This window comes from Vicugna pacos, chromosome 17, assembly GCF_048564905.1.
Source record: "Vicugna pacos chromosome 17, VicPac4, whole genome shotgun sequence".
Classification (NCBI taxonomy): domain Eukaryota; kingdom Metazoa; phylum Chordata; class Mammalia; order Artiodactyla; family Camelidae; genus Vicugna; species Vicugna pacos.
The window spans coordinates 13,856,651-13,868,746 of NC_133003.1; the positions used below are offsets into that span (position 1 = coordinate 13,856,651).

The 12,096-nt window shown below is 47.6% G+C and overlaps 1 protein-coding gene across 1 annotated transcript in view; it reads left to right on the top strand.

Moving 5' to 3' along the window:
* The window catches only part of CTDSPL (CTD small phosphatase like), a 112,511-nt gene that overhangs the window by 93,557 nt on the left and 6,858 nt on the right, over positions 1–12,096 (top strand). Inside the window, 3 exon segments of the mRNA XM_072940991.1 lie at positions 4,292–4,393; positions 7,400–7,456; positions 10,826–10,918. Of these exon segments, the coding sequence (XP_072797092.1) occupies positions 4,292–4,393; positions 7,400–7,456; positions 10,826–10,918 (252 nt within the window).

Sequence of the window (12,096 nt, forward strand, 5' to 3'; positions counted from 1 at the left end):
TGTGAAGTAGATTCATGTATTTTTCCTGCAGAAGTGTTGACATTCAACAGGTGGCACCTCTCCCCTGACCTCTGATACTCTGATAGTACTGTTTTTTACTCCAAGTTAATTCACAGCTGTCATCTGGATGATCAGGTACTAGTTATGGCAATGCTAGATCAAAGGATATATTTTTACATATTTAGTAGATTAAAGCCAGGTTATCCTCTGAAAACCTAATTTACATTCCCACCAAGAGTGTATGGGATTGCCCATTCCCTTATCAAAAGTGGTAATTATCAATATTTTAATCTTTGCTATTCTGAAAGTAAAGAATAGCATCAGTTTATTGCTTTGGCTTGCATTTCTTCATCAGTGAGTATGAATGTCTTGTTACAAATTTACTGCCCATATGTATTTCTTCCTCCCCATTCATTTCTTCTAGATTTTTTACTGTTACCTGTTTAAACTTCAGGGAAATTAGCACTTTCCTCCAAATTTATGATCTGTCTTTTGGCCTTGTTTATAATCATTTTGGCCACAAAGAAGTTTAATTTTACAGAGGGAAATTTGTTCCTCTTATCTTACCCTTTTAATTAATCTAAAGGCTCCTGAACTTTGTCATGCTTAGAAAGATCTCCCCACTATCTAACTGTGACCCACATAGTCTCCTAGTATTTTATTTATTTTATTTATTTTTTCTCCTAGTATTTTAATGGTTTCATCATTACACTGAAATCTTTGCTCCATCTGGATTATGTTGGTGTCAGGCATGGGGTAGCACTCCAGCTTTATTTCCTTTTCCAGGTGGCAAGTCAGTTGTCTCAGCATTATTTATTAAGTACCCCATCTTTTGTGCACCTATTGGAAAGACATCTTTATCTGGACTTGATCTTAAACGTTCCGCTTAGTAACGTGTCTGACAACTGCGAGCTATGACTGGGAGGCCCTCTCTACATCTTATGGGAAGGTTCATGTTTGGTCCAGTAAAACTCAGGTATTGAAGGGTAAGGAAAAGGTGCAGAGGGACAGGATTAGAAACCATGTAGTTTGGGGGTGATGACGGAAGGTGAGCATCAGGTGCTTTGGCCCCAGGGAGGACCAACCCCCACTGTTCCCACGTTCTTGCTCGAATCACACACCAGCACAGGGCTGACAGTGCAGCTGAGCCATAAAAATGCTGAATCGGGAGGGGAGAGATTTGTTTTCTAACAGCTTTGTTTCTGTGCTGTTGGCCTAAGCCTCTTATTAAGCAGGAGTGTACTTTTTTCCACCAAAGAACGTGTAAGCGGAACAACTCTAGTTAAAGCTGGTGTCAAGTCTCCTTGGCCCCTCCTCCAGCAGCCCTGGGATCTCTGCTCTGAGCTCAGAGGCCCACGTGGGGAGCACAGTGTGCAGACCCTGAGCCTGAGAACTCCAGCTCAAAAACAGCCAACCAAGAAGAGGCACCACATTTGTAAGATTGGCAAGGGTGTTTTATGGGGTGGGTACTCTATAAAGAAAAGAGCCTTATATGAGTTCTTCCTGGCTGCCAGTTAACCACCAAGGACAGGAAATTTCACATCCACTCCCAGGAGGAGAGCTGGAGTGAATACCCTTCCCAAACCATCCCCCGTGGGATTTCTTACCACCCCGGTCCCCATCCCTCTGGCAGTGCCCACCAGGTGCTTTGGAGCAAGTCATTCTGTATATTTTTTAAGTTTTTTACTCCAGCTTTACTGAGATATAATTGACATATATCATTGCATAAGTTTAAGGTAAAAGTGTTGATTTGATACACTTACATATTGCAAAATGATCACACCATAATGTTAACTAACACCTGCATCACATCACAAAATTACTATTTCTACAAAAGGTTCTTTTGGACATGACTGGTGTTCCTCTTGTTTTTCAGCTTTATGATGGCCTGAGAGAAAATTTGCTCCAGGACACTTTTTTTTTTTTTTAGTTAATGATTCAAGCATCACCTGAACAGATCAATTGTAGTAACAAAACACCATTGCAATTATATAGTGTCCTTGCATGTTCCAAGGACACAGCCGCCCAGAAAATTCTTAGCAGTGGTCTGAAGAATTTGCATTAATCTGAAGCCAAGCTCTCGAGAAGCTGTGTGCATTTAGGAAACAGGCTGCAAATTAATGAACCCTCCGAGCGCATTGCCCCAGCCTGGCCTTGCTCCCTGCAGCACAAATGCTAAATCAATAGCTTGCTTATTGTGACTCTCAGCCTGCTCGCTTTTTTCTCTCTCAGATCAGCTTGGTGAGGCTTTTTCCTTAGTGTTAACTCAGAGATTGCTTGTAAAGTGTGGGTTAAATATGCAAAGAAAGTAATTTTTATTCTCGGGTTTGGAAAATAACTGAGCCACTTTTGGCAGATCTTTGATGTTTTCAGATATGCTAGGGAGAGATGTTCTAGAGCCTTATTCTCCAGGCTAGCGATTATGTAAGGTTAAAATGTTGTTTTAGTGTATAAATGCAGAGAAAAAAGGGCTGGACAGATACACACCAAGCTGAAAGGGAGGACATCTGGGGAAAGGAATGTGTTGGGGAGGACATGGAAGAGGGAATAGGTTTATGTGTCTATATTCCTTACAGTGCAAATGTGTTTTTATTACATCAGTGCATAATGAAAAATTAAAACAAATTTTATTCTAGTCAGCAGCATGCATTCTGCTATGGCCCACACAAGAAAAATAACCCCAGTCCTCTCTTAGGCTCACTTAGTAGGCTCATCACCCCCTGTCTTTTTAAACCTCTTCTTGATACAGAACTTCTTGCAAGTTTAATTTTTGTAATAAACCTGCTTGTTTGCTGACTTGTAACAAGGGGCAGAGTCCTTCCCTGGGCCCCGGATCCCATGCCCCGAGTCTAAGGTGCATTGCTTCCCAGTGCCACATGGGCAGGGACTGCTGCTTGGTGAACATTAATTCAGGCCAAGGGCGTTGGGAGGCTGGAAGGAGTTTGCGGGATGCCGTTGGAGAGGATGAAATCCCCATGCTCGCTAGACAGAGCGCCCCTGGAATAAGAAACACTCGTGTCCCTACACGTGGTGTCATCCTGCTCAGCCCCAGACGATCCCTGCTGCCAGGACGATCATTGCACTCCCAGATTTACCTAACCTGTTGAGTGCCTGCCTTACGTTCGCTGTTGAACCAGCTAAAGTCCAAAGTTAACTCTAATTCCTTGACTAACATTCAACTTAAACAAAAAACACACACAAAAAAGAAAAAGCCATTTTAAATGGAAAACCTCTTGATTTGATTTTTTTTCCCTGTTTTATTTGGTAAGCTAAATTATCCAGTCTTTAGTGGCTAGGGATAGTTATTTTCTTGTGTTTTGTTTTATATTAAACATGGAGCAGAGCTTGACCTTCCCCCAGGACAGACAATTAGCTAATTAACACTGGGTACTGAGTATGCCACAAAGTAAACTAAAATACTTCAAGTCATTTCTAGAATGAAGCAAGGCCCAAGAGATAAATACTCTTAAGACTGGTTGGCTGAAGATAGCTAGCATTTAATAACTCTTTGTGATCCCCTTATGACAAGATTAGAGTCAGCTACTACAAAAACACGCATGGATTTTCTGGTTAACACACAGCACGTGGATTAAAGGAGACGGGGACTCCAAGGGATAAAAATTCACATTCATTCACTATTACACCCCTGTGGGCCCGGCACAAGGCAGGGCCCTGGACCTGGACCAGTTTCATATCTGTTTCCTATTGTTGGAGGTCACTTTGAATTGCATTTTGCCGATGGTTCTATAGTTTCTCTTAAAAGTTTTTTTGAAAATGTTAGTCACTAGGGGCAAAAAAACCCAACAACAACCATGGTCCAGTGTAGCTCTAAAATATACTCATATACCACAATGAATTTCAGATGAAATATCACCCCAGAACATGGGCCTGCATAGTTGGAGTAGCTATTATAATTAAACATTTGTTTCCATATAATAACAATAGCCACCGCATTTGTGCCAGGCAGAATGTTAGGTGTTGCCATTACAGCTGACAACAGCCTTTCAGCTCACAGCCAAGGGACTGAGCTGATACTCAAACTCAGGTTTGTCTGGTTCCAAAGCCCAGGACCTCATCATACCCCTTCAGACAACGGCACTGTGTTTGGTTAAACTTCATTTGCTAACTATTTATTCTTACTGTCTTTAATAAAATCCCATGATGTGCTTGACCAGGCATTTAAAATGTTTGGTTTCGTTTATAATCTCATAGACATAGTATCACAGAAAAATAAGGGAATTGGTTTGTCTTTTACATGAAGGTAATAACATTGATTTTTTTCCCCCTTTAGCCACCAGCTAAATACCTCCTCCCAGAGGTCACGGTGCTTGACTATGGAAAGAAATGTGTGGTCATTGATTTAGATGAAACATTGGTGCACAGTTCATTTAAGGTAAATCAACATAAAAACTAATCAGTGATCTTTGTGGTTTGGTCACAATTGTATTGGAAAAGGGAAAATACAAAGGATGAAAGCTTGTGATTGTTGGCATGTGACTTCATGAAGAAATCGCAGTAACAGTTGCTTATTAACTCAGGTGGTTAACCCGGGTAGTTGAATATTAACATAATTAGTCTGGAGGAAAAAACACACTGAGACTCCATTCTTATCTATGAGGTTGAGTTTTCGAACACTCTACCCCCTGCAGAGATACTTTCCAGGTGGCACAAGGCAGTCAGTGCACCAGGTCCCCGGGACACTGCCGTGTGTTCGTCAAGGTAACTGCAGAGCTGTATGTGCTGTGAGTTGCACTGCCCTGTGGAAAACTGTCAGGCGACCTGCAATCCTGGGAATTTTCCCAGACTGAGTCTTGGAAGATGGCCAGCTCTGAAGACGACTTCCACAATTATGGCATCTGAACGGATTCAGCCATTTCTTTGGGCCGTTTTCATGATGAGAGGTCACTAGGGATTTTTCATAAGCTTCACGGCTAAATGAGCATCCACCTGCGTGCCCTCCCACCTGGCAGGTGCAGGGCTGCAGCAACATCACGGTGAGGTCTGACTGTCTCACGTCCATTGCCTTCCTTGCTCTCCGTCTCCATCTCCCCACCAGAGTAACAGCAGAAATACAGGTTACCCAGAGGCCTCCAGGCAGAAAAGGCTATGGCTTCACTACTAAGGAATGAGTGAATTGATCACTTTCCCATTTTTTGAAGTTGTTTCAAAGAAGCAGTTGATGGGAAAATGGGGAAATAGGGGATTGGTGTGTTGGGGAGAAGAAGCAGGTGTTGGGGTCCTGGTCCTGTTTCCCTTGGGGTGTTTCTGGTGTTGGAAGTGCTCTTCTGTTCCTGGCCAGTTGGACCATGTTCCTCTTCCACCCCCAGCCTGTGACCTACCTCGCTTTGCTGAGACATGAGGGCACCATCTGCATGTGGAGTATGTGTCTTGCACCACCCGGTCCTTCCTTGGCAGATGTGTGGGAAGAAGGAGAACCATCAGATTTTCTTGGAGACCTTTCTGCCAGAAACATCCGTCCTTGTGCCTGCTTCTCACTAAACAGACTCCTCCTTGACAGGACAAGGCCAGGCGGTTGTCCCAGAGTCCTTTGGAGAGTGGAGGGGGCCACCCTTACGTCTGGCAGTGACAAATGGCCTGTCCGGCCACTGGGGCCTGTGGGTACCATTCATCCCAGTGTCTTGAGGGTCCTTCCAGGATCGGTCCCCAGGGCTGCAGTGATCTTATTTCTCAGTTCAACTCTGAACAGCACTGGCAGCCTGCTTCCCCCTGTGAGCGGAATGCTCAGGACTTTTCGAGTCCCTCAGAGGGAAAGCCCTTTAGAGCAGGGGTCAGTTGCCATCATAGCATGGACAGCTTTCCCTCCCAGCAGCTCTGGGTGTGTGGGCATCGCTGGCCAGATCCCTGAGTAACAGGGTTCCTGGCTTCGAAGGCGTCTCCAGGGCCTGTTCAGAGGGTGTTGGTGCAGCAGGCTCATATGAACAGCATCTCTCCATTTCTTTCCTCCCTGGTCTACCTACATTTGCAAGCAAAATATTCATCATATGGTTTTTAATGTTCTGGGCATTTCAGAGCCCTATGAGAATCCAAAAGCTGTGAACCTCTCTCCTTGCAGCTGTACAGCTGTACAACACACAGGCCCACAAGCCCAGGTTTAGAACCCTGGCTTTGGCCTGGCCTCATTTACACCCGTGCATGAGAAGAGACAGAGGGCAGGTGCTTGTTCGGAGCTGGGGAGTGGTTTCCCTCTTGTTACACGCTGTGGAATATGATTTCACAATCTGATGTCTTGTGAGAGTTTCTTCCTTCAGTCTTGTTTTCTAGCCTGATTCTGTCTTTTAGTTGTGAAATTTCAAGAGACTGAACCCATCCCTAGCCTTCCAACCGTAAGAGTGAATAAACTACAATCTTAAGCCTCGAGTGCTCTACAAACTGCTTAGTAAGGGTTCTGTGATCTAGTCATTTCCACTTTTTTTGCAGTTTGCATATCAAAGAACCACGTGTGTGTACAGTGATGGGCTTAAAGGCAGACCCCAATTCAGATTCTGATCAGAGACTGTTCCCCCCACGCCCCTGCCGAGGGGCCCCCACACACGTGCCCTCCTTCCCTCTGTCTCTCTCCTGCTTGTCCCAAAGGTTTGTGGTCTGATGATTTGAATTTTCAGCATCATTAATATTGTCAAAGAGTTATTTTAAATATGCAGAAGTTTGTGAGTGGGCTGGATATGGTATTACCTAGAGCAGAGCAGTCTGGGGGATGTGGGGTTGGGGGGACTGGCTTTCCCCACCCCCCAGGGCAGGAGGTGGTGCCAGGCGAGGCCCAAAATCACTGCTGTGTAGGACTGGATGGAGCATGTGCGCTCATCAGACCCATTGCTAAAGCTTTGGAAGAGAGGAGGAACCAAGATCCAGAGGGGAGAGAGCCTGCCAGGATCGTGGCTGTGGCCTCTGACTTCAGCCCGCAGATCTGTGGCCCCACTTCGGGTCCGTGTACCGATCATCTGTCAAGCGGCCCCTCACAGTGCAGTCTGCTCTAGTGGGTCCAGCACAAAGTATTTTCCCCCAAGTTGCGCTGTCAGGCTCTCAGCTCCTCCCCCTAGTGGCCAGCAGTGGTTCCTGCCGTCCTGTCTGGGCCACAGGCAAGAGCGGTAGTTTGAGGAGCCCCGTTCCCAAGCCAGGTGCACCACCCTTTGTGGGGCCAGGCAGGTGATTAAAGAGTGTGGACCAAGATGCTGAAAATGTAACGATATTCAGAACAGAAAATCATAGGCTTTCCTGCTTGTGCTTATATTTTTTTGAGGAACCAAGGCATGTGTCAACATCCTGAACTGTTTTTTCCAATGATAAAAACATTGGTCCAGGCAAGCTTTTTTTCTTGCTAAAATTTCCTATTTTGTTTTGTTCTTTCAGACATATTAATCATAGTTTCTTTTCTCTCCAGCCTATTAGTAATGCTGATTTTATTGTTCCTGTTGAAATCGATGGAACTATACATCAGGTAAGAAATCAAAGCTAAATCTTGAGTTTCAAGTTAGCATTTTTTAGTAATTAATTTCCTATGAACTTTATTTCTAAATTCTCAATTCAGTAATGATTTTATTACTGAATCAAAAAGGAAGCAGACTTTATTTTAAAACGCAATGATCTTCTGCTTTTTTTTTCCTACTCGGAGGAAATTTATACTGAGTTTATAAGGGAGACTATAATTGGCTTGTTAATATTAGATGTGATTGCAAGTTCAAATAGTTCTTTGATTTGATGCAGACTTTTAGAAGTTTCCATATCCCCCACTGGCCTAGCTTGATGGTCTAATTAACTTCCCCATGTAATTGCTCTCGGCCACTCTCCTACCAGGCAACAGGAAATGTCACATGTCACCCAGTTATGGTAGATTCTCGTGAAAACTTGTCTGTTTCCAATGCCAGCCATTCCAGGCTGATCTTGTCGCTCCTGCATCGTGTTCTCCAGTGAATATTTAGCAAGAACCCAACCCAAAAGGGCAAGGAGGAAGGGTGTGTGTTTTTGGATCAGCAGGCAGCTTTGAATAAAGATGCCCTAGTCAGTTGGCATGCATCCTTGTTCTGATATTTTTTTTTCCTTATTTTCCTTTTTTCTGCATGAAGCTCCTCCAGGAATAGTTTCGTTTATGAAATATTGGAAACGTCATAGGAAAACATTGTAGGCTTTCCACCAGGGTGATCCGGTCATCTTCCTTGTCAACCCCAAGGTCTTAAAGGGAGAGTCTCTGGCTTGATTTGTTTATGTCCCAGGAGGAAAACCCTCCCTTGGTGCTTGAGCCGTAACGTATTGTCTTTCCTTAATGATGCCAGTAGTCTCTTTGGCCCTTGAGTGCAGGGTGTCAGAGCAGTGAGGCCTTGGGAAATCAGCTGGTCCAGCCAACTCATTGTCCACCTGGGGAAACTGAGTCTCAGTCAGAGAGAGGGTTGGTTCAATGGAACCAACATACAATAGGAAGAATTAAAATGAGAGCTCCAGTTTCCTGCCCCTGACCCAGGGTTCTTTTCCTGAGTCCTTCTCCTCCTCTGCCAGGAGGTCCTGCCAGGAACCCATCCCTGGGAAAGGCAGCTCTGTCCATAGTGTCTCCACACTTCATGCTTTTGAAGGCCATCAGGGAGCCAGAATGGCAGGCACTTGGGCATTTAACATTTGCAGAAGCATCGGCTGAATTAACTCAGCATCTGAGAAGCAGTTAAAGCTTCTGCTTTTATTATCTTGGCTCGTGTTGCAAGATAATGAGACAGAGGAGAGGCTGCCCACTGGCATGACAGGAATTCAGAGAGAAATTAATCCTTCGTTCCTCCTGACTGTGAGCATGGCCCTTGGGGCCTGACCTGCTCTGGCCAGCCCGTTTCCAAAGGAGCCGCCCAGCTCCCCCAGCCCTCCGGACTGTGCTACAATTCACTTGGCGGTAAATACCCCAAAACTGGGGTCAGAAACTCTCTCTCCTGAGGGAATGAAGCCACAGGCGCCCAGAGGAGGACCAAGGCCCTGGCGAAGGCCGTGGCCTCGTTCAAGTAATCCAGGATAGGCTGTGCAGGTCCCAAGGGGCCTATTCTTGGTTACTTGCACGCGGACGCGGGCCTGGATGCTGGCCTCTGGGCCCAGGACCCTCCTCTCTGCCAGAGGCACCGACACCAGTGTTCCCAAACCAGTCCCCTGCCCTCGCATATAGCAAAGCTTGCTTTCGGAGCAGTATCCCAGGGAGACTGAGGACCACAGGCCGCTTCTGTTCCTGGCACCAAGCGTCTCGTGGGCAAAGTGGGGGGCCTGGAGCTCCTGCAGCCGCAGGCCCTGTCCTCTGCCCCCACCCAGGCCTCCCAGCTCCTTGGAGCCCTGTTGGCACCCACCCTAGACCATCCTACCTCTCTGGCGCCTCTCTCCATCCTCGGCTGCACACCCTTTCAGTCAGCCACAAGTTTCCCAGCAAGTCATGCCTCTGTGTAAGTTCCTCTGCCAGCAGCACATCCTCTGTGTGGGGCAGGGGCCCGTTTCCCTCTGTTACTCGTCCTTTGGGGTAACTTCATCTGCCGTTCCTGGCCCCAAGTGTTCTCACCCTGACCTGCCTTTCACACTTCATCTTCAGCCTCCTCTTCTATCCCTAGTGCCCGCTCTTTTATTACCACCTCTGAAGGGCTTCTCATGCTGGGCTCTGGCCATTCTCTTAACACCCCAAGTATTTTCAGGCCAAGTCTCCTGCTCATACTGTTTACTCTGCCTACAAGCTCACTTCTCATCCTTATTGACCTGGTGAACTCCTCTTCATCCTTCAAGGTCCAGACCAAATGGTCCCTTCTGTGATTCCCTTCCCTTCAGAGGGGAGTTAATTGTCCTTAGTGTATCCCTGTACTACAGCTTTCATTGCGCATGTTTATTTTGATGTATTTTTCTGTATATCTGCTCTAGACTGTGAGCTCTTCAAGGGCAAGGCCTGTGTTTCATTCATCTTTGTAACTGCTTCAGGCTGAGCCCAGAGCTGGGGCTCAGCGAATATGAATTGAATTGAATTTTAACAAGTTCAAATTATTTTAGGGAAATGGCTAAGTTCAAATGGAATTTATTCAAGTTTTAATTAGGTCTTCCCTCCTCCCACCTCCTCTGCCTTCTCTCCCAGCTCCCTTGATTCCTCAGATCCTTTCAAGCCCCCGAATCAGGAGCAGAGCTCAGCCACTCTAGGAGAGGGTGCTGCTCTTTGTACCCCATGATTGGAGGCTCCTCCTGATGGCTCGTTTCTGGGGCCTGGGAGTAGGCTGGCTTCACATCCCCTGAAATAGATGTTTCTGTAGTAGATCCAAGCAGAGTTACCTTTGTTGTGATTTCCCAAGCCTACGAGGAAGGACCTTCCTGCAGCTTTGCTGGGCCTGCGCCTCGGCCCCAGGCCTTTCTAGCAAGGGAGGGGTTCCAGTCAGAGTAGGAGAGCGGCCCCAGACCTGCGGGGCAACAGGCCAGGCCCTGACCTCCGCCAAAACTACTACCCCAGATTATGGCCTGTGTCCACAAACGGCCTGACCCAGAGCCTGTGCCAAGAAACACGTGTGCAATGGAGTCGTGGCACAACCCTTCCACGTGCTGGTTCTGAAAACCCCCAAGACCCTTGATAGCTGGTTGGCTTCCCTTTCTCTCTTGGGAGGGGCATCTGCTCTGAACTCTGACCTGGAGCCCAGTCTGAGGTGTGTGTCTGGCCTAAGGCACCACGTGTGACTACACCGCTCCTCACACAGACCTCACTAGACCTGGGGGCGGGGGGTGGGAACCTCGTTAGGAATTCTTTCTGACACAGGGTGTCTTGGCCCCAGGCCATCCCCAGGGACTGCTGTGACTGACCAGCATGCTGTCCCTGCCTTTGCAGGTGTATGTGCTGAAGCGACCACATGTGGATGAGTTCCTCCAGAGGATGGGGCAGCTCTTCGAGTGCGTGCTCTTTACTGCCAGCCTGGCCAAGGTGGGTCCCGCCCCAGCACCCAGCCCAGTGCCCCCAGCCCTTCCACCCCTGCCCCGTCTGTCAAGCAGCCCTGTGTTAAGGTGGGGGAAGCTGTTTCCATGGTGACAGGTTCCCACGCCAGGTGGGATGGATGCAGGCCATGCACAGTACCAGCCTGAAAGGCTCCTAGGTTACCATAGTGACAGGAGCACAGGGAACAAATGCTCTGGGAAGTTGGTGACTACAGCCACTGAGGCTGGTTGTCCACAGACCAGGAAATCACACATGTGTCCCCAAGAAAGGGTGTCCGCATCTCCTCTGTTGACTGGCAGCCAAACGCTAGAGGCTCACGCCTCCGTGCTCTTGAGTTCTCTTACATAGGTTTCAGGGAGAGGTAAGTGTCAAAGAGTCATCCACCTGCTAGGGCCGAATGAGAGTTCTGACTGCCATAACAAGCCCTGGGACCTCAGGCAAGGTCCTTTTCTTGCCTTAGTTTCTTCTATAAGATGGAGGTAATTCTGTCTACTTCATGGGTTGGGGCAAATGGAATAACACCCATAAGCAGCTTAGCAAAGTGGCCAACTCGTATTCAGCCCCTGCAGTGTTCTGGGTGCTGTGTTGGGCGCTGTACCGCGGTAAGTGCACCAGCCGTCCATTGTTTATGGCCGTCATTGTTCGTGGCGGTAAAATAACTCACACACATCTTGGTCCTGTGGCTTGGTTTGCATCTCTGACCCAGCGTCTACACTGGCTCTGACCAAAGAGTGGTTTCTTTGCTCTCTCCCACTATTTGAGGGAACAAGCAGGTCCGCAAGCCCCCAATATGGTCTAGTCTGTCTTTTGACAGGTGTGCTAGGTGCCCGCACTGTGTGAAGGGCAGGCAGGCAGGCCTTGCTCCTCAGGAGAGATCCTTACTGTGACTGTGTCTCAGGCCCTGACCCTGATGGGGTCAACACCATTCATTTGTTGGCGGCACCACCAGGGACCCTGAGTGGCCCGAAAAATGAACTTTGTGGGGCCCAGGTGAGCCTTCTACCTGTCTCCAGAACTGCTCCAGGACCCCCATGTTCTGTCCCTGTGTGGCGCCCGCCTTCTCTGCATGACGGGGGCCCTGACTCTGCGTTCCCAGACATGCTGTTTTGCCAGGCAGGGCCTTGCTGGTCTGGGCCCCTGTCATGCCCAAGGGGAGAGAGAACCCC